The sequence below is a fragment of the Camelus ferus genome, chromosome 28 (genome assembly GCF_009834535.1).
Source record: "Camelus ferus isolate YT-003-E chromosome 28, BCGSAC_Cfer_1.0, whole genome shotgun sequence".
Taxonomy (NCBI): Eukaryota; Metazoa; Chordata; class Mammalia; order Artiodactyla; family Camelidae; genus Camelus; species Camelus ferus.
Window position 1 is genome coordinate 6,141,519 of NC_045723.1, and position 21,854 is coordinate 6,163,372.

General features: G+C 45.8%; 1 protein-coding gene across 1 annotated transcript; it reads right to left on the reverse strand.

Moving 5' to 3' along the window:
* Positions 1 to 11,727: 11,727 nt before the first annotated feature.
* On the reverse strand, positions 11,728 to 14,992 carry TEX37 (testis expressed 37). Its single transcript, XM_006183596.2, is given in 5 exon segments — positions 11,728 to 11,933; positions 11,936 to 12,038; positions 12,040 to 12,150; positions 14,139 to 14,231; positions 14,963 to 14,992. Coding segments are annotated over 5 exon segments (543 nt in total).
* Positions 14,993 to 21,854: the final 6,862 nt, after the last annotated feature.

Below are 21,854 nucleotides of genomic sequence, written 5' to 3' on the forward strand. Positions count from 1 at the left end.
CAATGGGCTCCTTCGCAAGTTTCAAAGGCAAACATTTCTGGAACTCCTGTCGTACACCACGTCCTTTTCTAGGCATTGTATATCCATGAAATCTCATCTAATCTTCACAACCTTGGGAGATATTATCGCCTCCATTTTATAGAGGAGGAAACAGCCTTACGAAGTCTAGGGTTTACCCCTCAATAGGTATAATCAGGCAAGCCAAGAGAATTGTAAATCTTTTCAGCTACATCTATGAATGAAAAGAACTCAACATCGCTGCTCATCGGGGAAATGCAAATGAAAGCTGCGACCGGGTCCCATTTTCCCCACCCTTTGACGGCGAGAATTTTAAAGATTTACCTGTGTGGGCGCAAGTGTGATCAGAAGAATTCTCCACACGGTTAGGAATACAACCTGGAATGCATTTCGATGAATTTTCAGTCAAGTGTCTGTAGAAATTGGCAAAGTAGATTCCTCTTGATGCAACAATTCACCCTGTGGAATCCATTCAACAGAAATAACCACACATACATTAACCTTAGTGGGAAAGGCAAATAAAGGGGTTTTGTGGGGGGTTTGTTTTGTTTTTTAAAGTGACTTACCTGCTGTAATACCGCCACTGAATGAGCCTGGCGGGCCAGTCCTGCTGTATCTGGTTCTGATCGTCACTGCCCTTGGGCATCCCAGGAAGGAGAGAGGGAGTAGGGTTCCAGCCTGAGCACTCTTCACCTGCAGTAGAATCTCTAGGGGGTGCTGGCTAAAATGCACATCTCTTTGGGGCCTTTTCCAAGATTTAAAGAATCAAAGCTCCCTGGGTGATATTTTTACTTCTTTATTTATTTTTGATTGAAGCATAATCTACAATGCTGTGTCAGTTTCAAGTGTATAGCAAGGGACTCAGTTATACATACACACATATATATATATATATATATATATATTCTTTCCCTGGGTGATTTTTAAAGCTCCTGCTTCTCCATCTCGGCAGCAGATTAGACAACTGGGACCTTTAAAATGCCGGTATCCAGGCCACACGCCAGCCTTATAAACCCACATCCTGTTTGCGAGGCCCAGGTATTAGGATTTTTTTTAAAGCTCCCAGGTGCAATCAAGGCTGAGAACCACAGGCCTTGCCACTCAGAGTAGAGCTGCTAGACCAGGAATATCGGCAGAAATGCAGAATCTCAGGTTCAGCTACCCAGACCGGCTGGAGCAGAATCCGCATTCTATCACCCACCCCAAGTGATTCATATGCACGTTAATGTTTGAGATAGAGTGGAGGAGGTTTTAGATTTGTTTCAACACTCCACCTGTAGCTGGACCCTGATCTGACTGCTCAGAGAGCAGACTGGAATTCTGGGCGGCCACCAACAAGATCAAAAGCAATTGGGCCATGGTTAATTCCACTAACATCTCCTGATCAGCTCTTCAGGGGAAGGGCTGCACTGGAGGGGGTTATACCTCGTCCTCCAGATTCTCCAAAATCTGGACAAGCATAGGCTTAGGGAGGACTGGCCTGGAAGCAGTATACGATCAGACAGTCCGAACTCTAGGTGAATTAAAAGCTTAAAGTAAATCAACCACGTGAGGCATCTCTTGAAACTTCTGTTTAAGTAGGTTGCATTCACTGATCTCCATCACCTCTCACTGGACCCCCAGGCTGGTCTCCCACCTCTAATCTTGAACCAACTCATGGTGACATGACAGAGAATGTTCTACAGCACAAATACGGCTGTGCTGTTTATTCCCTGCTTAATTACCATCCTTGACAGGTCCTGGGCATCCTCAGATTAATATATAAAAAGCCATAAAAAAAAAAAAAGAAAAGAAAACATTTCCCAGCTTCTGTTGCATAAAGCATCGCCCTCTGTCTAAATCCCAGCCAATGGGCTGTAATCGAAAGTGATGTGTGCATCTTCCCCTCCTCCGTCCTGCAGTTTGGACAAATTGTGAGCCAGCTGGACCTTGTGGGTGGGATGGCTAGAGAGGCTGGACTGCTGAGTGGTACCCACAACAGCTCTGGAGTGTCCCATGGGAGAGAAATCACCTACCAGTGGTCCTCCACCTTGGCTGCACATTAGAATCAAGGGTGGGAAGGCTTTTTAAGAAAATACTGAACCTGTTCCTGGAGCGCACCCCCCTGTCTTCTCCATCAGCTGTCTTGAGCTTGCTGTGAGCATCTCCTGGTTTTCGGGTGTGAGAGGGGTCCACTCTGACCACCACACCCAGAGGTGCACTCCCACCCCTTCCTCCCATGCTGGTGAGTCCACATCTTTTTCATTCCATTGTGTTTATAATCTTAAGAGTTAGACTGCTGGGGCTCAATCCTAGCTCAGCCCCTCTCTAGCTATGTGACTTTTCACGCCTCTGTTTTCCCATCTATAAAAATGGGGGTGATAATAGTGCCTGTCGCTGTAGGGTTGTTAAGAGCGTAAGTTATTTCTGTAAAACAGTTAGTGTCAGCGATTGTCATTTCATTAGGCCTCTCTTCTTACCCACGCGGAAGCTCCCTGAGACCGTCCTGCCGTCTCACCTAGCTGTTCATTTTGGGGGAAACAGCCCCCAGGACACTGCTTGACACTGGTAAGGCCCCCATTTCTCCAGGGAACTGTGCACCATGACTGGCCCAGTGCGCACCGCATTCTCCTGCCTGGGTTTCCGAATGGCCTGAGCAGTGTAGCCTGAGCCCCTGCCCGGGGAACCAGATGCTGACTCCGCACACCCGTCTGCATCTTAATAAGCCCCTACGTAATCCTGATGCAGCCCAGCCAAGGGAGTGGGAACCACTGGGCTAGACAACCTGAAAGTCCCCTCCGAATAGATCTGATGGGACCCCACTGAATACATGTTTATTTTATATTTAATTCTTAAGGCTGTACATGTGCGGGGTTAAAATTTTGAACAACGCAAAACGATAAGAAGTAAAAGGCGTCTCCCACCTTTGGACCCCAGGAGCATCCTTGTTTTCAGTTTCTTGGGTGTGCTCCTAGAAATCGCCCAGATGCACAGACACGTCTGTAGGTATCTGCTTTGGTCACTCATGACAGGAGATGATATACGCTTGGTTTCCTGCCTACGAGTCCACAGCTGCTTGTGTTCCACTGATGGCCGGTTGGTGGATGATTGAATTTCTCCCGGGGCTTTGCTATTATAAACAATAATGAGGCGATTATGCCCATTACATAGTCATGGAATGTCCGTGTGACACTGTCATTGGGACAAATTCCTAGGGGTAGGATTACTGAGCTGAAGTCTGAGTTAGCTGACCAGAAAAGGCTGCATGGATGGAGAGTCCTACGTGCAGTGTAGTGGCTACGTGAGTTGGCTCCCCTGGGTTTCCATGGTATTGTATCAATTTTTTAATCTCTCCTGATCTGAAGAGAATTCTCTTTGTTGTTTATTTGATTATGCAGTTCAGCATCTTTCCATTGTTTAAAAGCCATGTGTATTTCTTTTTCTGTGACTCTCCAGTCTTTGCCCATTTTCCTCCCCCCCCCGCCCCCCCCCACATTTCTTCCACCTCATTCTCTCTCTCGCCCACCCTCTTCTGCCCCATTCACTCCCGGGCTCCTTCCCAGGTCATCAGTAGCCTTGTTGCTGCTCCCAGAGGTCAGTTCTCGGGCCTCATGCTTCCTGGCCTGGCAGCCACCTCCAACCCAGCTGGTCTGCTGAGTGCTCCCGTCTCCCTGACACCTCTTTTCTTGTGGTTTCCAGAACACCCACTCCCCTGGTTTTCCTTCCAACTCTCAGCCCCTCCTCATCTCCAAGACCTCTCAACCTTGACCTGCCCTAAACCTCAGTGCTTGGACCACTTCCAGGCCTGGGCATCGGGGTCTCGTGCCCTGGTTTTCAGTACCATCCGTAGGCTGTTAACTGCCAAGTTTCTGTCTCCGGCTGGCCCTGACTTCCCCTCAGGGTAGCCAAGGGCCTCCTCAAATCTGCGCTCAAAAGTCCTCCAGGCCTTTCACACCTAATGTTTCCAAAGCCAAACTGAGTTTCCCTCGAAACCGTCCTGACTGTCCGCCTCTCCCTCTCAGGGAACAGCGGCTCATCTTTCCAGTCTGCACAACCCGAACACCAGAGTCACCACTGGGGCCTCTCTTTCTCTCCTGTCCCCCTCCCCCCAGTCCAATCTGTTGGAATCCCCTTGGCTGCACCGTCACGCACCCCAGCTCCACCCACGCTCACTAGCTCCACCTGCACGGCGGCCACCCATGTCCAGGGCGCCACCAGCTCTGGTCCAGGGCGCCACCAGCTCTCGCCTGGATTATCCTAATCCACTTCTTTGCTTCCGTCTTTGCCCTTCCAGTCTTTTTTCAACCCAGTGGCCAACGTCAGTCTTTTCAAACAGAAATCAGGCTATGTTATCCCTTTGCTCGTTAATATCCAGTGGCCCCCATCTTGTTTGGAATAAGACTCAGGGCCTTTACAAGGGCTCAGCGGTCCATGGACAGTCCTGCACGACTGCTGTGACTTCTCTGACCTCGTTCTGCTGCCCTGACTGGCCTCCAGGCCCCATCCCTTAGGGGCTTTGCCTGGTCACTGGGCCCCACTCATCCCATGAGAAGGTCTCTCTCCCCTTCAGGACTTGGCTCAGAAGTCATCCTCACAGTGAGCTCTGCTCTGATCTGTTTAACCTGTGCCCAGGTCATGGCTCTCTTATCTGTGCTTGCTTCAGCTTTTCTCCGTGTCACTTAGCACTTTCTAACATATTATACACTTCCCTTGTTTAGTTTATTGTCATTTTTCCCAACTGGTATGGAATTTTCTTGTCTTATGATGATGATGATGATGATGATGATGATGATGTTTTTTCCTCTATTCCCAGCACTTAGAATTCTGCCTGGCGTATACCATTAAATATCTGCTAAATGATGAAATGGCTGAATTCACAGATACACATTACTGCATATAAAATAGATAAACAACAAGGACCTACTGTATAGCACAGGGAACTGTATTCAATTTCTTATAATGAGCCGTAATGGAAAAGAAACTGAAAATATATGTATGTACGTATGTATGTATATGTATAAATGAATTGCTTTGCTGTACACCTGAAACTAACTAAACTGACTACATTTCAACAAAAAAAAAAAATAAGAAAAAGAAACGAAATGGTTGAATTCAAAAATAATGTTTCTCCTGCATTGTTGGTCTTTTTCTTCTTGGTGTGTAAGGGACTCCAATGCTTTTGCCATTTGTGTTACAAATATTTTCCCAATTTTGTCTTTGCCTTTTATTAATGGTATTGTTTTCCTATGCAGAAAGTTTAATTACTATATAGGCAATGCGCCAATTTTTTAAATTATAGTTTCTAGATTTTATGTTACATTTAGAGACGTTTTCCTTCATGTATACATTTTTTTTGTGTGCTAAAATATACACATAATATAAAATTTACCATTTCAACCATTTTTAAGTGTACGGTTCAGTAACATTGAGTATATTCACATTTTTGCCCAACCGTCACCACCATCCATCTCCAGAACTTTTTCATCCTCATTTTGCCCTCCTCCCAGCCCAGGGCAACCACCATTCTGCTTTCTGTCTCTGTGGCTTTGACTCCTCTAAGTACTTCACAGAAGCGAAATATATATCTGTTTTAATGTTTGGAAATGAATGCATACATTCTGGCTTTTTGTTTGACCAAAACATCCTTGAGATATTTAAATATGCATATGCTCTGATCTTCCCGTGCCCCCCCCACCCCACGCCAACCCCTCCGCCCCCACTCCATTAACTTATGTCCAGCAGAGATTTACTCCTGTCTGCCTCCTGAGGAGACTTCCAGGAATTCTGCATCTTCTGCTTTGCAGAGCACCAGTGACGCAGCCCCCAGGTGACCTGGATAAAAATGCAAGCACTTGGAGTTTGCTCCAGACCAAGCGACTCTCCATCCAGACCTGGTGGGGCTGAGGAATCAGCGGTTTCCCAAGGCGCTCAGATGCGGGGCACGCACCACTGCAGCACAAGCCTGGGGCTTCCATCCTCACCCAGCCTTAGTCACTTATCCCTCTGTGAAATGGGGGTAAGAATCCCTCGGTCACAGGGATGAACTGAGAACCCAGGGAGATAGCATCTGACACTGTGTTTTGTAAACGCTGAGAAATATACACATGTGAGGGCTGTTCACATCAGTTATCTCTGGAGCCTCCCAGTCCTGTTTCTGCCACCTCATCATCAGGGCCCCTCCCCAAGCCAAAGAATGACAAAAACATCCCATCAGCTTGACATCATAGTGGGGGCAGGGGACACAGTGCTGGGCTGGGGCAAATCTCCAAGCAAGTGTAGCAAGACACTTTATTAATCTTTACAAAAAATTTTTTTAAATATGTACATTCTTATTTGTACCTTGTAAGATGGGTATGATTGTTCTCATTTTATTTATTTATTTATTTAGTTAGTTAGTTAGTTAGTTAGTTAGTTCTTATTTTATAGATGAGAAAACTGAAGGTTTTCATGGAAGTGAGGTTTCATGGCAGAAAGGTGCCAAGCTTCAAATCCTGTGACATTTGACCAAATCACCTGACCCCTTAGTTTCCTGGGTTATAAAGCGGGGGGACAGCTGTATCACCTCAATGGTTATGATGGGTATTTCATAAGTAAGACAAGGCATGTGCCTGGCCTGACATGAAGCTGGCGCTTCCTGGTGACACGTGGGTCCCCCTCCACAAGACCTGCTCTGGGTTCTGCGCTCTCCCTCGATGCTGAAGGACCTCATGCTAAAAAGGGGGAGAAATGAAGACAGATGCAGGTTGGGGTGGGTAGGGTACAGCTAAGCGGTAGAGTGCGTCCTTAGCATGCCCAAGGTCCTGGGTTCAATCCCCAGTACCTCTATTAAAATAAATAAACCCAATTTTTTCCTTCCCCCCCAAAATAATTTAAAAAATTACAGATGGATTGGCAACTGACATCCAGCCATGTTCTGCTCCAGAAATAACTAGGCGAGGAGCTAAGAGTCTTCTGCTGGGAATATTGAAATGTCTGCTGACTGTAACAGGCTTCTCCTGGATCTATTGATTAAACAGACCAGGCTGCAGTTGGGACTGGGAAGGCGCGGGGTGAGGGGTGACCCAAACCCCAACCTGGAGTTCCCCCAACCTGCTGTCTTCCCAAAGATGACTCTGATTGGTAGAGAGTGGAATTCAGTAGGCCAAGTGGTGGGCACCACCCTCAGGAATGTCTGCCCAGGTAACTTCACCTGACACGGCCCGATTCCCAGGCCGAAGGTGGACAGACAAACTTGCCCGGAGCCTGACATTGCTGGAGCCAGGAGCCTGGAGAGCAGCTACAGAAAGGCCTGGAAGGCAGGCCCCCAGGTACTTAACCTCCCTGAACCTCTGTCTCTTCATCTGTATGTGAGAATGAAATAATGTCTGTGACGTGAGTAGCGCAGAGCCTGGCATGTGATCAGTGACTAATAGAGAAGGTGCCTATTGTCACCAGTGTTTCCACCTCAATTAAATCATTTTGTGGAAATAACTCTGTGTTAAAACCGTCAGCTGATCCACACGACTCAACATTGAAAAACAATGTTTATTAAGCAGTACTGAGAAGTCGTGAATTTTCATTCATAGGTACTTTCTTTTACGGACACCCTAGAAGGCACAATGGATAAAACAGATTCACTAAAGATTGTAACAGGTAAGGGAGAAGACACCGCCCAGGTAAGGAAACATTTTACAACTGATCAAGAGATAAAGCTCTGTAAGTCTGTTTCTGTTTTGTTATATTAATTTGTTTGTTTTTTAAATTACACATATAAGTGATAACATATGGCATTTATCTTTCTCTGTCTGATTTACTTCACTAAACATAATACCCCACAGGACCATCCATGTCGTTGCAAATGGAAAAGTTCCGTTCTTTTTCATGGCTGAGTAATATTCCATCACACCGCACATAGAGAACACATTCGTGGTCACCAGTGGGGCGAGGAAAGGGGGTGAGCAAGAATGAAGTAGGAGATTAAGAGGTGCAAAATACTATATATAAAATAAATAAGCTACAAGGATGTAATGTATAGTACAGGGAATATCACCAATATTGTATAATAACTTTAAATGGAGTACAATCTATAAAAATATTGAATCATTATATTGTACACCTGAAACTAATATAATAGTGTAAATCAACTATACTCCAATTATAAAAAGAGATAAAGATCATTTGCAAAATTACTCAACCTTACCATGGATCAAAAAGATTATGCTATCAAACTAACGGATTTTTTGTTTCTTTCTTTCAATCTCTCTCTTTCTTCTTCCTCCCTCCCTTCTTTTCTTTCCTTCTTCTTTCCTTTTTCTTTTTTTTTTTTTTTTGGTCTCTCTTTTATTCTTTCTTTCATTCTTTTTTCCATTCTTTCTTTTTATTTCTTAATGAGAGTAGCAAGGATGACGAGGATATTATGAACTAGACACACTTATAAATGGTGAGAGGTATTCAACAGGGGTACATCTTTCTTTTTTCCCTCTTTCTTTTCTTCCTTTTCCTCCAACTTCCCTCCCTTCCTTTCTGTTCTAGTGTTTTATTATGGAAAATTGTGAAAATACACAGAAGTAGAGAGAGCAGGATCATGAGCTTCCACACACCCATCGCCCAGCTCAATGTTCATTTTGTCACTAATGTTGTTTTACCTGTTCCCCCACCCTACTCATATTGTTTGTTTCGCTAGAGCATTTTGAAGTAAATTTCAGATATCCTCTTTCCTGTAAATATTCAAAATGAAGTATCTTTAACATACTCAAAATGCCATTATTACACCCACCAAAATTAGTAATGGTTCCTTTATATTAAAAATTCACCTGTTTAGAAATTCACATCAAGAACATAGTCATACACTTCGATGCAGTAACTTTGTCTCTCCTTTCCTACCTAATTAGAGAAAAAAATTTATTCTGTAGCCATATTTCTAAGAGAAAATACATCATTGGAAACTTGGATGTTTAACAACAGTAGTTATGGTATGTTCAAGCAATAATATATATAAAGTTTTAAGGCTGAGTAGCAATGTTTAGAGTTAATGCAACTAAGATCAAGCAGAATGTAAAATTATGAAATCAGGGTGAGATTTGTAAATAGGCATATAATAGTTTTCACTGAGCACTGACTATGCCTCCGACATTATAGAAACAGTGTTAATCAAAAGATACGAACACTATTAATGCCTCTTACAGATGAGGAAACTGCTGTTCAGAGAGATAAAATAACTTTCTAGAATAACCCTCCGCTAATAAGCAGTAAACTCAGGCATGGTGGAACCCCAGTTTTGTCTGGCTCCACAGCCCAGGAATTTAAGTATTACCCTGCCACCTTCGGTGTCAAAATGTCATCAGAAGTTGTCACTGACTGAGCAGTGACATTATAGGCGGCTCCTTTTCTTCTTCGCACCTTTCACTTCGTAACATCTTCTACTGCAGATATTAGTAATTGTGTATTAGAACAAAATATGTTCAATTACATAGTTAAACCTTTTTATTTAAAACTAAAGAGGACACATTTGGTGCATGTCCAAGATAAAGGGTTATCACGGCCAGTGTTCGAAAAGCTCCTATAAATTGATGAGAAAAAAAGATAAACTCAAGGGAGAAAGATGCAACTCAGAAATCTACTGGCTAATGCTATTTAAAAAGATCTACATGTAAAATTATTATAAATCAATAAAAATGTTTTAAAAAATTAAAAAATGAAGATGCAAAAAAAATTTTTTAATAAAAAAAAAAAAGATCCTACATCTCGCTAGTAGCCCAATTAAAACCATGATGAGATACCATTTTCCATCTTCTCAAATTGACAAACATTTTAAAGATTCAGAATATTCATGTGCTGGTGAGGAGATGGGAAAAGAGGCACTCTGACCCATTCCTGGTAGGAAGGGGGCTGTTCTGGTTATGCAATTATTTATATTAATAAATATTACACTACGTACCCATACTGTTTGATCCAGCAACCTCGTTACAGAAATCAAAGCATCATTTGTAAGGATCCACATTCATGAATAGTTATTGCTGCATTATTTGTAGGGAGGAAATGGAAAAGCATGGCTCTCCACCAATTGGAAAATATTTTAATAAATCAAAGTTTATTCATTCAGTGGAGTATCAGACTGCCATTAAAATAATTAGACTGATAAGTAATAACCTGTGAAAAAGAAGATGCAGAATAGTATGCAATAACCTCATTATCAAGTGTGGTCTCTTGTCCAGCAGCACAAGCATCCTCTGGGAGCATCTTGGAAATGCAGAAGCTTGCCCCCACCCCAGATCTAGTGAGCCAGAATCCACATTTTAGCAAGATTCCCTATGGAAACACTGGTGTATATTGTGATCCTATAAAGGGGATGTCGTCTCACATATTGCAGCAAAAATGAATAATCATCCACTCAAACCCATCCTTTCCTTCTACGTTACCAACTGCTCACTTTTAGCTGGACACACAGCCACCAAGAATAAAGGTGGTATTTCCCAGCCTTCTTGGCAGTTTAGTGGGACCACGTGGCTAAGCTCTGGCCAAGAGGATGAGACTGGACGTGAAGAAGAGCATGTCTGAATTGTGCCCCTCAAAGGGACATCACCTGGATTCCCCTGGTCGGTCCTGGCTTTCTGCTAACTGAAAAATGTCAATAACTGAGGTTGTCCATGGGTTAGTCTGTTCAGCTGCTGTGACAAAATGCCACAGGCTGGGCTTAAAGAACAGACATTAATTTTCTTACAGTTTGGAGGCTGGAAAGTCCAAGATTAAGGTCTGGCAGGGTTTGGTTTCTAGAGAGGCCTCTTTTCATGGCTTGCAGGCCAGCTTTTTGCCATGTCCTTACATAGCCTTTCCTTGGTGTGTGTGTGTGTTTGTGTGTGTGTGTGTGTGTGTGTAGAAAGCTCTTTCTCTTCCTCTTTTTAAAAGGTTACCAATCCTATCAGATGAGGGCCCCACCCTTATCACCTCATTTAACCTTAATTACGACCTTAAAGGCCTCAACTCCAAACACAGTCACACTGAGGGGTTAGGGTTTCAACACATGAATTTGGAGGGTGGAGGACACAATTTAGTCCATAACAGACACCTTAGACTCACAGGTAGAAGCCACTGCAAAGAATATCCTTCTCCCTTCTTGTCTGCCTCCCTCTGAACTGTTAGATGAGAGAGAAACTAGGATGTCATTCAAGCCTCTGTGCTCTGGTCCTCTTAGTTATAGCAGCTTAGCCCGTTTCCCACCTGACTCATCCACTGTCTGTTTACAAAGACCCACTGCGCAAGAAGAAAAGTGTGAACTGATGCCCTCTAAATGGTCACTGTTGATTGGTACAAGGGTGGGAGTGGTGAATAAATTACAATAAGAGTATTGAGGTAAAAAGTTACCCAACAGGATTTCAAGTTCTGCAATCACACCCAACATTCAGATGACTGGGAAAGATGATTTGTCCCATATTGTAAAGTAAATGCCTGAAACAGTAAGACTCTTTCCAGCGGGACTCTGACTCAGAATGAGACCTCACACACATCGAGCCCTGCACACATACCCCATTTTCCTCCTCCCCCTCTGCCCCTCCCTTGCTCTTTCTCTGGTGGGGATACTGTGCCCGGGGCAGGCCAGGGAGCCAGGTAAAGCGAGCACAGCCCCGGTGCTGCTGGAACATCTTCCCAGGGTTTAATTTTCAGTTCTCCTCTCTGCACTCCAAGGGCAGAGCAGGGGTTTCCTCGGGAGAGGAAGGACTTTCCACAGCGCCCTTGGCAGGTGTGTCTGCCTTCCTACTGGTAAAATGGCATCAAGGGTCCCCATCGGTTCAAGACGGGGACCTCGACCGTACAGTGATAAGGGCAGGTGCAGCCGGGCAGCAGGATGTAGCCTTTGCCCATCTCCGCAGCGGGCTGGCGCTCAGGCTCCAGAAGGCACGGGAAATCGGCATCCTGGCGAGGCCGGCTGGGATCCCTGTGGGCCAGGTACAGAGCATGGAAGCTGGGGACACGGAAGGACAGGCGCTGAGGAACCTGCATTTGTCCTCCCCCGTGGCCACGTGGTCCTGTGGCGGGAAGAAGCCGGGTCGCCCCAGGTCTCTGGCAGGTCATGTAGGGTCTTTTGAAGGCAGGGTATCCGTCTTCTAGCTTGGGGTTGGGGCTGGGGGTGGGCCTATAAAACTCCTTCTCCCGGAGCTGGATGGCCAGCTTTTCTTGCTGCGGAAACAAATCACACATGAAGAAAGGGCTGAGAGGTGGAATGCCATCTTCTTCCTTGGAGGTATTCAAGACAGAGCACACTTTTCTCCTTTTCAGAAAGAAAATTTAGTTCTGTTAATATATACGACAGAGGGAGACACTGAAATCATACAAAAGGGTGCAGAGCAAAAGGTCAGTTTCCTATCCTCTCCCTCTCTCGGTTCCCATCTCCAGAGGAAACCACTATCATCAGTCTGTTTTGTATCTTTCTAGAAGTATTTTCTGTACATATAAACATAGATGTATAGATCCCATGTGATACACAAATGATACATTCTGTAATGCCACCCTGCAGTTTGCTTCACCTAATTAGTGTATCTCAGAAACTGTTCCACCTCTGTTTGTATAGATCTTCTTATTAATTTTAGCAGGGCTACCTCAAGCTAAGAAAAGATTTCTTAAACAAGACCCAAAAAGAGCAAATGGTAAAGAAAAAGACTGATACATCTGGCCGTATTAAAATAAGAATTTCCATTCGGTGAAAGAGAATGAAAAGACAAACCACAGACTGGAGCTTTGCCAATTATGTAACTGACAAATGAAAGATGTCCAGACTATGTAAAGAACGCCTACAAATTAATAAGAAAAAAGACAAGCAACCCAATTGAAAAAAAATGGGCTAAAGACATCAACAGACACTTTGCAAATAATAAACCTCCATGAAAATATGCTGAATCTCATTAATAATCAGTGAAATAAAAATTACGATATCAAGAAAGGATTATTTCTTTTTTTTTTCCTCTAGATTTTTTGGGGGTAAGAATTAGGCTTATTTATATACATTTATTGAACCCAGGACCTCATGCATGCTAAGCATGCTCTCTACCACTGTATACCCTCTCCATCTTTTTTTTTTTTTTTAAAACAGAGGTAATGGGGATTGAACCCAGGACCTTGTGCTTGCTAAGCTCATGCTCCACCACTGAGCTTGTACCTACCCCCAAGAAAAGATGATTTCAAACCCACCAAATTGGCAAAAATTTGAAAGTCTGACAATATCAAGTAACTGGCAAGATTGGAGAGCTGTGAGATTGTGCTGATGAGGAAATAAGCTGATGCAACCGCTCTGGAAAATGGAGATGTCACCTACGACGGGTGAGCTCCTCGCTGTGCCTCGTCTTTATTCAGCATTTGTGGGTGGGGGGAGTAACAAAAAAAGTAAATAACCCAAATGTCCGCTGACAGGAGAAAAGACAAATGTGCTGTGGCACATTTATGCAATGTAGTATTATACAGCAGAAAATGAATAATATGCCATAATGTTCTGCAAAAAAATAGAAGTCACGGAAGAGGACAAATAATATAATCCAATAATAATGTTCAAAAACGGCAAACCTAAATAGTGTATTTAAAAAGATACATACATATAAGATAAAACTATTAAAAAAAATACACACAAGGAAGTGATTAACCCAAAACTCAGAAGAATGTTTAGTTACCTCTGGGGGTGGGGTTGAGTAAGGAGGGAGGGGCACCTGGGGCTCCAGGGTACTCTTTTTTCCTTTTTTTCTTTCTTTTTTTTTTTTTTTTTTTTGGCAGAGGAGGGGAGGTAATTAGGTTTATTTATTTATTTATTTTTAATGGAGGTACTGGGGATTGAACCCAGGACCTCATGCACGCTAGGCATGCACTTTACCACTGAGCTGCACCCTCCCCCCCAGGCTACTCTTAATGTGCTGTCTTTTAAGCTGGCTGATAATAGGGACATGAGTATCAGCTTTATCCATGTTATTTAAGCTGTAAATGTATGTTAGTTACACTCTTCTGTATGCACGACTTTTACTGGGTGTCCATTTTAAAACAATACATGTACACCGAAAAGATCTCTTTAGATCTCCCAGCATCGGATATTGTTCTAAATAAGTGCCCTTGATGTTCACACTCGTAGTAAAAATGGAATAAAGATGGTTTCAGTGGACAGCGGAATGCATTGAGTGACTTCTCACCTCTTCCGGTGTGACCCTGGAGTACTTGTGCTTCCCATAGGGTTTGTAGTCGATCATGTAGGAGCTTTGGTATATGTCTAAGTCCACAGGGGCCTACAGGACAAAAGGGAGCACAGAACAAGAAGTCCCCCCTCCCCCGCCAGTCAGCCTTCCACTTCAGGCCTTCAGTGGCTTCTCATTGTCGGCAGGACACAGGCCAACTTTGGGCCTGGCATTCGGAGCCCATGGTGATCAGGCTTCCACTGGCCTTCATCATCTCAGTCTCCTCGGCCCCCTCCACGCCCAGTACTCCAGCCTCGCTGCTCCTCTCTCCACAGGTGCCTGGCGCATACTCTGACCTCCTGCTGGAAACCCTACTTGTCCTCATCACCGCTTGGCAAACTCCTACACATCCTCCAAGAGCCCTCCCCAAACATCTCTCCCCCCCTTTAATTCTCCCCCTCCCAACGATTAAACGCTTTCTCGTCTGCTTTCATTTCACACCCTTCACTACAGCACTTATCCCAGAGTGCTGTCCTTGGTTTAATGAAGGCCACTCGATTAGGCTAATCTTAGGCATCTCTGCAGCCTCAAAGCCCAGCGCACTGCCTGACACACCAAAAGTGCCTAATAAGTGCACGCTGCGAAAACAAACCCCTAGAAAATTGTTAATCCTTAGCTTTCCTCTGCCTGTTTCAAAAAAAAAAACACAAAACAAAAACAAAAAACAATAAAAACAACCACTATTCCAGGATGACGGCCAGAGGGAGCCCCAGGGAGCCTGGCCCTCCCCTGGGGCTGTTCACCCAGCCTTGAGATGGTCAGGGGACGGAAGCCTACGACACTTACCTGTCTGGGTACACCACACCTGCCATAGCAGACGACTTAGACACAGACAGGTTGGTTAGACCCACCTCTGCCACACACAGGGAAAGCAGCTACTGTCCCCAAGGCTGCGCCCACGAAGCATGACTGCCCCAGCCCTCCTAGCCCCGCCCTGCTGCATAGTAAATCTGGTGCTCTCAGCAGCTCCAGTTCCTTCTGAGACCTGCTCCAGCCCTTTGTCCCAGGACCCGTCTCCACCAACCCAGGTCCCCCTGCTGCCTGCCGGGGCCTGAGGCATGCGCAGGGCAAGCGGTGTGCTGGGAACCATTTAACAATCACCTCTGTGGGGCAAATAAACCGGTTTATAGCATTTGCCAACTTCTATGGTGTAAATGCTCCCCCTCTGGCCCATTTAGAACTATCCATATAATGTCCTGACGCCGCGTTGTAAAGATGCGCACGGAATGGGCTCCCAGAGCCGGGATGAGCTGACTCCACCCCCAGGACCCCGTGAGCCAGGGTTCCGAACTGCCCCGAGGAAGCGAGGTTCAGGCCCAGGACTAAGAGGCGAGGCGCCCTAATGCAGACACACAAACCGTGTTTCTAGCGGAGACTGGGGGGACCCGGGGCGAAGAAAGTTGTGAGGCTCTGCATGCTCAGTTAACAAGAGCAGTCCGTAGGTCCAGCCCGGCCTCTCACCATCCCCCAGCCCAGAAGTCTTAGTGGGGAGGGCTTGCTTCCAGGGCTTTGGGGAGCTCGCTAAGCCCACCCTACCTCGTGTGCAAGGCTCCCTGGCTTCTTGATTGGTACTCCGTTTCATCCCCATGGAACCAAGCCCCAGGTCCCACTCCATTCAGGGGCTAGGGACCAGCAGCGTGGTTGCCAGATTTCAAATGGTCCCTGCGTCCCCTCCCGTCTGTGCCTAGACAGCTGGTCTCCTGGGCTGCGGACCAGCTTCAGTGCAAACAGCACCTACCCTTCCTTCTGCCAAGGGGACAACGATGCTCCTGTGCCCTTCCAGCTCCAAGTGCCCCTGCTGCCTGGAGAGTCCTGCTGCCATGTCCCACAGCTGCACCTGTCTCTGAGATGAACCCTGACCTACATGATGCAGGCTGTTTTGGTCACAGTCCCCAGTCATTGTGATGGGGAGACTGGTCAACCTCCTACTGTCCATCCCCCTGTCCCTGGCTCACCCTCTGTCACAGGGAGCAGCTGGTGTCCCAGCACACCTGACCCAACATGAAGGTACCCGGGAGACAGGGCTTTCCAGTGCTCTGTGGAATTGGTGTATTTCCAGAAAAGGGAGGTAAACAGGACCCCATGGAGATTATGACATCAGACTGTGTGTGACCAAGTCCAGCTCATACCATAGCCCCTCCAGGCCTCCGTTGCCTGAAAGGCTGGCTTAGCACTCCTCTGTCTGTCAAAATTCCACCCTCTTTCACATCCATTGAGATGGCTATAATCCAAAAACGAAAAATAGCACGCGTTGAAAAGGACGTGGAGAAACCGGAATGCCTCTGCATTGCTGGTGGGAATGTAAAATGGCGCCACCGCTGTGGAAAAGAGTCTGATGGTTCCACAAAGATTAAATATAAATTTGCTGCATGATCCTGCAATTCCACCTCTGAGTATTTACCCCAAAGAACTGAAAGCAGGGACTCGAACAAAGACTTGTATACTCATGTTTCTAGCAGCATTATTCACAACAGCCAAAAGGTGGAAGCTACCCAAAGGCTCATCAGCAGATGAGTGGATAAACTGTGATATATGCATACAATGAAATATTATTCAGCCTTCAAAAAGAGAGGAATTCTGGCACATGTTACGACATAGATGAACCTTGAAAACATCATTAAGTGAAATAAGCTAGGCCATAAAAGACAAATATTGTATGATTCCACTTATCTGAGGTACCTGAGTCATCAAATTCACAGACACAGGAAGTAGAAACGGTGGTTGCCAAGGGGCTGGGTGCAATGGCTGTAGAGTTTCAGTTTGGGAAGATAAAAGAGTTCTGGAAATGAACAGTGGTGATGACTGCACAACATTGTAAATATACGTAATGTCATCAAAGTGCATGCTGAAGATGGTTAAAATGAGAAATTTTGCATATATTTACCATTTGCATAAATATTAATATATTTACCACAATAAAAATAAATTCCACTCTCTTTGAGGGTGACCTCTTTCATGAAGCCTTCCTTGATTTCTCACTGGGTGCCATCAGAGACTCCTTTCATTTATCCAACCAATATCTATTGCACATTTATTTCATGCTGGGCACTGTTCTGAATCTTTCAGATTCAACAGTGAACAAAATAGATGGAAATGCCTGCTTACAGTCTGGTGAGAACAAAACACAGAGGAAACAAAGTAATAAGCGATTCATCCCCCATTAGATCCAGCAAACAAGCAAGATGATTGTGGGCGAATGACTGAGTGGGTCTAAGAAGGCCTCTCTGAGAGGGAGACGTTAGAGAAGAGATCTAAAGTGTAAAAAGAACCAGCCACATGAAGATCTGGAGAAAAGGGGTTCCCAGCACAGGGGTCAGCAGTACAAGCCTATAAGACAGGAACACTTTGGAACAAGAAGGGCCAAGGAAAGGAATGGGTTAGGGCACGAAGCCAAGAGAGGGAGTGTGTTGTGTATCTCTGACTTTCCTTTCTTTCTCTCCCTGTAGAGAGCTGTTTTTCTCCCTTTTTAAGAATCAAGTAGTTTGGCTGGTTCTGACCCTAGCTCTAAATAGGCATGTTGTCCCCAGAATATTCCATCCTCTAGGTCACCATGATTGATTCAGGGACAGGCTCAAGACCCAAGGTGGGCTGATGAGCATCGTCCCCAGCTCTTGGGAAAGAGGCTCTCTTTCTGATATGGTGGGCCCTGAGAACTACGTGGCCCTGGAGATGCCTGGGCCAACTTTGCCACCATGTGGAGAGACCCTAGCTAAGAATAAAATCAGCAGAGCAAAGAAGATCCAAGAGATGGAGACAGAGAGTGACTGCATCATGAGGGCACTGAGCCCCTGGATACAACCATGCCTGAAGCTGGAACTACACCTAGACTTTGCAGTTCATGTGAGCCAATATATTCCTTACAGCTGGAGCAGCCCCAACAGATTAAAGGCTCAAGATCTAAAGTAGTTATTTTTCCTAACAAACTGTGGGGTCCTTGAGGTAAAGAACTAGGTCTTACCGTTTTATCCCTCAGCGCACTGTCACTGAAGTGCACAGATTTAAGACGTGATTGTGAATTTAATAGAACTAGCAGAGAAGAGGAGAGATAGGAGTAGAGAGGACTGTTGGAGCACAGCAAGTGATTTCTGTGCCTCAAGGTTATATTTTTCAGGAAAATATTACCAAGTTGCTTTTGGGGAGACGAGTTCGCAGTCCACTGGATGATGACGGTGGCTGGGACAGCTTGGAGGAGATGGTGGTAGATACAGAGGAGAGGGGTAGATTCAAGAGGCAATTTGGGAATAAACTCTTTAGCACTTAATCATTAGGGAGTGACACACAGGGGCAAGACAGAGGTATCAAAGATGATTTGCAGAGTTTTGGAAGGAGTCTTTGGGGGTTAATGGTCCTTTGATGAGGTGGGCAAGGCTGGAGGAGGAGCCAATTTGGTGAGCACCACCATCATATGGCAGCCGTGCCGCCCGTGGGCCATCCAGTGAGTACAGTGATCTACAGCTCAGGGAAGAAAGTTCAGGACGTGTGAGACATGCTCCGAAATTGCTGGTGAGATTGGTGGTATTTGAAGCTCAGATGTGTTATTAATTTACTATATTTAGGGGCCACACAGCCCTGGGATGTGACACTGGCCTGAAGAGCACCCTACTGCCTCCCTCAACAAGTGGAAAAGCGACAGGGGTCCATGCACTCGGTCTTCCTTTTGGTCCCTTGTGTTTGCCATTCTTGCTGTGGTCAGGTTTCTTTCTGCAGATCGTCTTGGCTTCAGAGTTAGTGCAGCAACATTAATGCAAGAGCCTGCAGTGCCAGGATCTCAGGGGGGCCACCCACGGTCACAGGTACGCAGCAGCCAGTGTGGGCAGGCTCACTCCTGGAGCCTCAGTGTCCCCATCTCTTCACTAAGAATTGAAATGCTGTGTTGTGCTGGGCAGACTTCCTCCAACCCAATTTCAACAGAGACAAAGTTTTGTAAAGCTGAGTCACCACAGAATCTCACATTGTGCCAGTTTTTAAGTTTTTACATGTTATTTTTGTGAAGGACAAAACACAGCTAAATTTCTCATGGTTCTTGCAGCCTCCTTCAGCAGCACATGAAGGAGGATCTTTTCAACATTTGTCAGGGATGAAAAATAAACCAGAAAGCAAATCCTGCTTTTTTTTTTTTTTTTTAAAGCTGAAATCACATACAAGGGTTGGGTTCAAACTGGGTGGGTTAAGATAAACTAAAACCCATAATGGAAACCAATATGAGTGTACTTCTAAAAGCATAATTAAGGTGAAGTAAACGTTATTTTTTTTAAATTGAAGTATAGTTGATTTACAATGTTGTGTTAGTTTCAGGTGTATAGCAAAGTGATTCAATGATACACATACATGTGTATATACATTCTTTTTCAGATTCTTTTCCATTATAGGTTATTACAAGATACTGAATACAGTTCCCTGTGCTCTACCGTAGGTCCTTGTGGTTTATCACTTTTATACGTAGTAGTGTGTGTCTGTTAATCTCAAACTCCTAAGAAGTAAATGTTATTTTTAAAGCACACACAAAAAGATTGTGCTGATGGGATTCAATAAAGTGTATACAAAGCACAGGGCACACCAAAGGCTCTCAACAAAATCCCCTCCTTCCTCCATCCAGTGAGGATGTTCACCTCTGTTATCCTTATTGATAAAATACATTTCACAGGTGGGATAGAACAACTAAAGGAGAAAAATGTATATTATACCCTGGTGTCTGGTCTGGTATGCCAGTAGGAGCTTAATTATTGCAACCTTCATTCATCTGACACAGACTCCTGCTCGGCTTTCCCTGAAGGGAAAGCGGGGCCCCAGGTTTCTGTCTATGCAAATACTGCATGTTGCCATTGCTAAGTCACTGGAGGAAATTCTTCTCCCAAACCAGAAGCCCTCGAGTTCCTCCAGGCTTATATTAAAGGGATTACAATCCATTTCCTTCCTAATTCGGCTAATGCGCTATGGGAAGCCCTCAGGCCGGGGGATTAAAGCATTTACGCCTTTAATTAGGAGCAAACCTCCCCTCGGAGCCTGAAGCGCAAACAGCAAGTCGACACTACAAAGGCCTCTCCTCGCAGAGCCCTGGGGACACCGATCCCCCCTCCGGGAGCCCGGAGCCTTGGAGAGCTTAGCAAACGCCGCCGTTCCCAGAGCGGGAGGCTGAGCCGGGAAGGCCCTCAGCAGAAACAGAAGCCCCTCCACCCGGAGAACAAACAAACAAACAAAAACGGATCGGCCGAGCTCAGCAGGGTCGGGCCCCGCGGAAGCACCCTGTCCCCGGGAGGAGGGGGGCGGTGCCGGGATGCTGAGGGTCCCACCGCCTCGTTCCCTGTGGGCTCACAGCCGGGTCGTTAGCTTTCAGGTGGACAGCTCTGAAAATTAACACGTGTTTGTGCTTCAGAGAGGCCGTCCCCCGCCAAGGATGCCTTCGCCAGCCCCAAACACAGGGGCTGCCCGCCTCTTCCACTCCGGGGCCCTAGGAGCCAGCGGGGTCACCCAGCGCAGCGCCCTGAGCGCTGCTTCAGACAGAGTCCCCTGGGATGCGTATTAAAGCCAGATTTCTTGAATCACTATGCTGTACACCAGCAACTAGCACGACACTGTATATCAACTAGACTTCAATTAAAAAAAAAAACTCTGCTGCCGCCTTCTCTGGGAGACGGAGCCAACCCGAGGAATCTACCTTTGAGCAAGCCTCACCGGTGATTGCTAGCATTCTTAGAATTCTTCCGATTCCTCCGCTCCCCCAGAAGGAAATCCGGGCTGGGCTACCCCCAGCTCTTTGCAGGAGCAGGAGCCGAGGTCCAGAGCCTTCCAGGGACTTTGTGCAAAGGCAGACGGCCAGTAGGCCAGCCTGGGATTCGTAAAGAGCGGTGGATGTGCACGGGACATGAAAAATGACATCGAAAGAGCCCGTGAGGTTGTTATACTGGGATAAGAATGCAGGGCCTTTTGCTTCATTTGTTCAACACACACACACACACAACTAACTGCCTTAGGTGAGCGAGGCGTGTGCTAGGTGCTGTGTGTGTGTGTGTGTGTGTGTAGGAGTAGGAAGGAGGTGTCATTGCAGTGATGATACAAGATGAAAAGCACAAGATGCCTGCCATCTAACACTTAGTAAGCAACCTGATGAGGGGGAGGAAGGAGAAAGTACCTAAAGAGAGAAAGAGCCAGCACAGGCAAGGGACTGAGAGGCAGGGCCATCTGGTTTGGAGCAGGGACTGGAGACATGGCAGGAACCCAAGTCTTAAATGAAGAGCCTCCTTCTGTCCCCTCTCTGAAGGTTCAGCCACCCCTGACCTCTGATGGGAACCGTCTCCTGCCTGCTCCTGCTTCACCCACATCCCGTTTCTCTGAACACTTATGACACTCCAGCAGGTATCTGTCACTTAATTGAAAACTTTTCCATTAGTTATGCATTTTTTACTTCCTCAAAAGATGTGAACTGCCTTTTGCCTCTGAATTTCCTCTGAGCCTCGGAGACTAGACCTGTAAATGCTAGATCCTGAGTAAGGCTCTTTGGTTGTTTGGAGGATTTTTCAAGGTCAGGCTGGAAGGGGAGGCTGGGGCTGGACACTGGAGGCCTCCAACTGCGGGCTAAGGAGGGTGGACTTTCAGAGTGAAGGCCAAGTGCAAAGTGGAAAGAGTTTGAGGTTGAGATGATTTTGCATTTGAACCCAGCTCTACTGCTTACACACC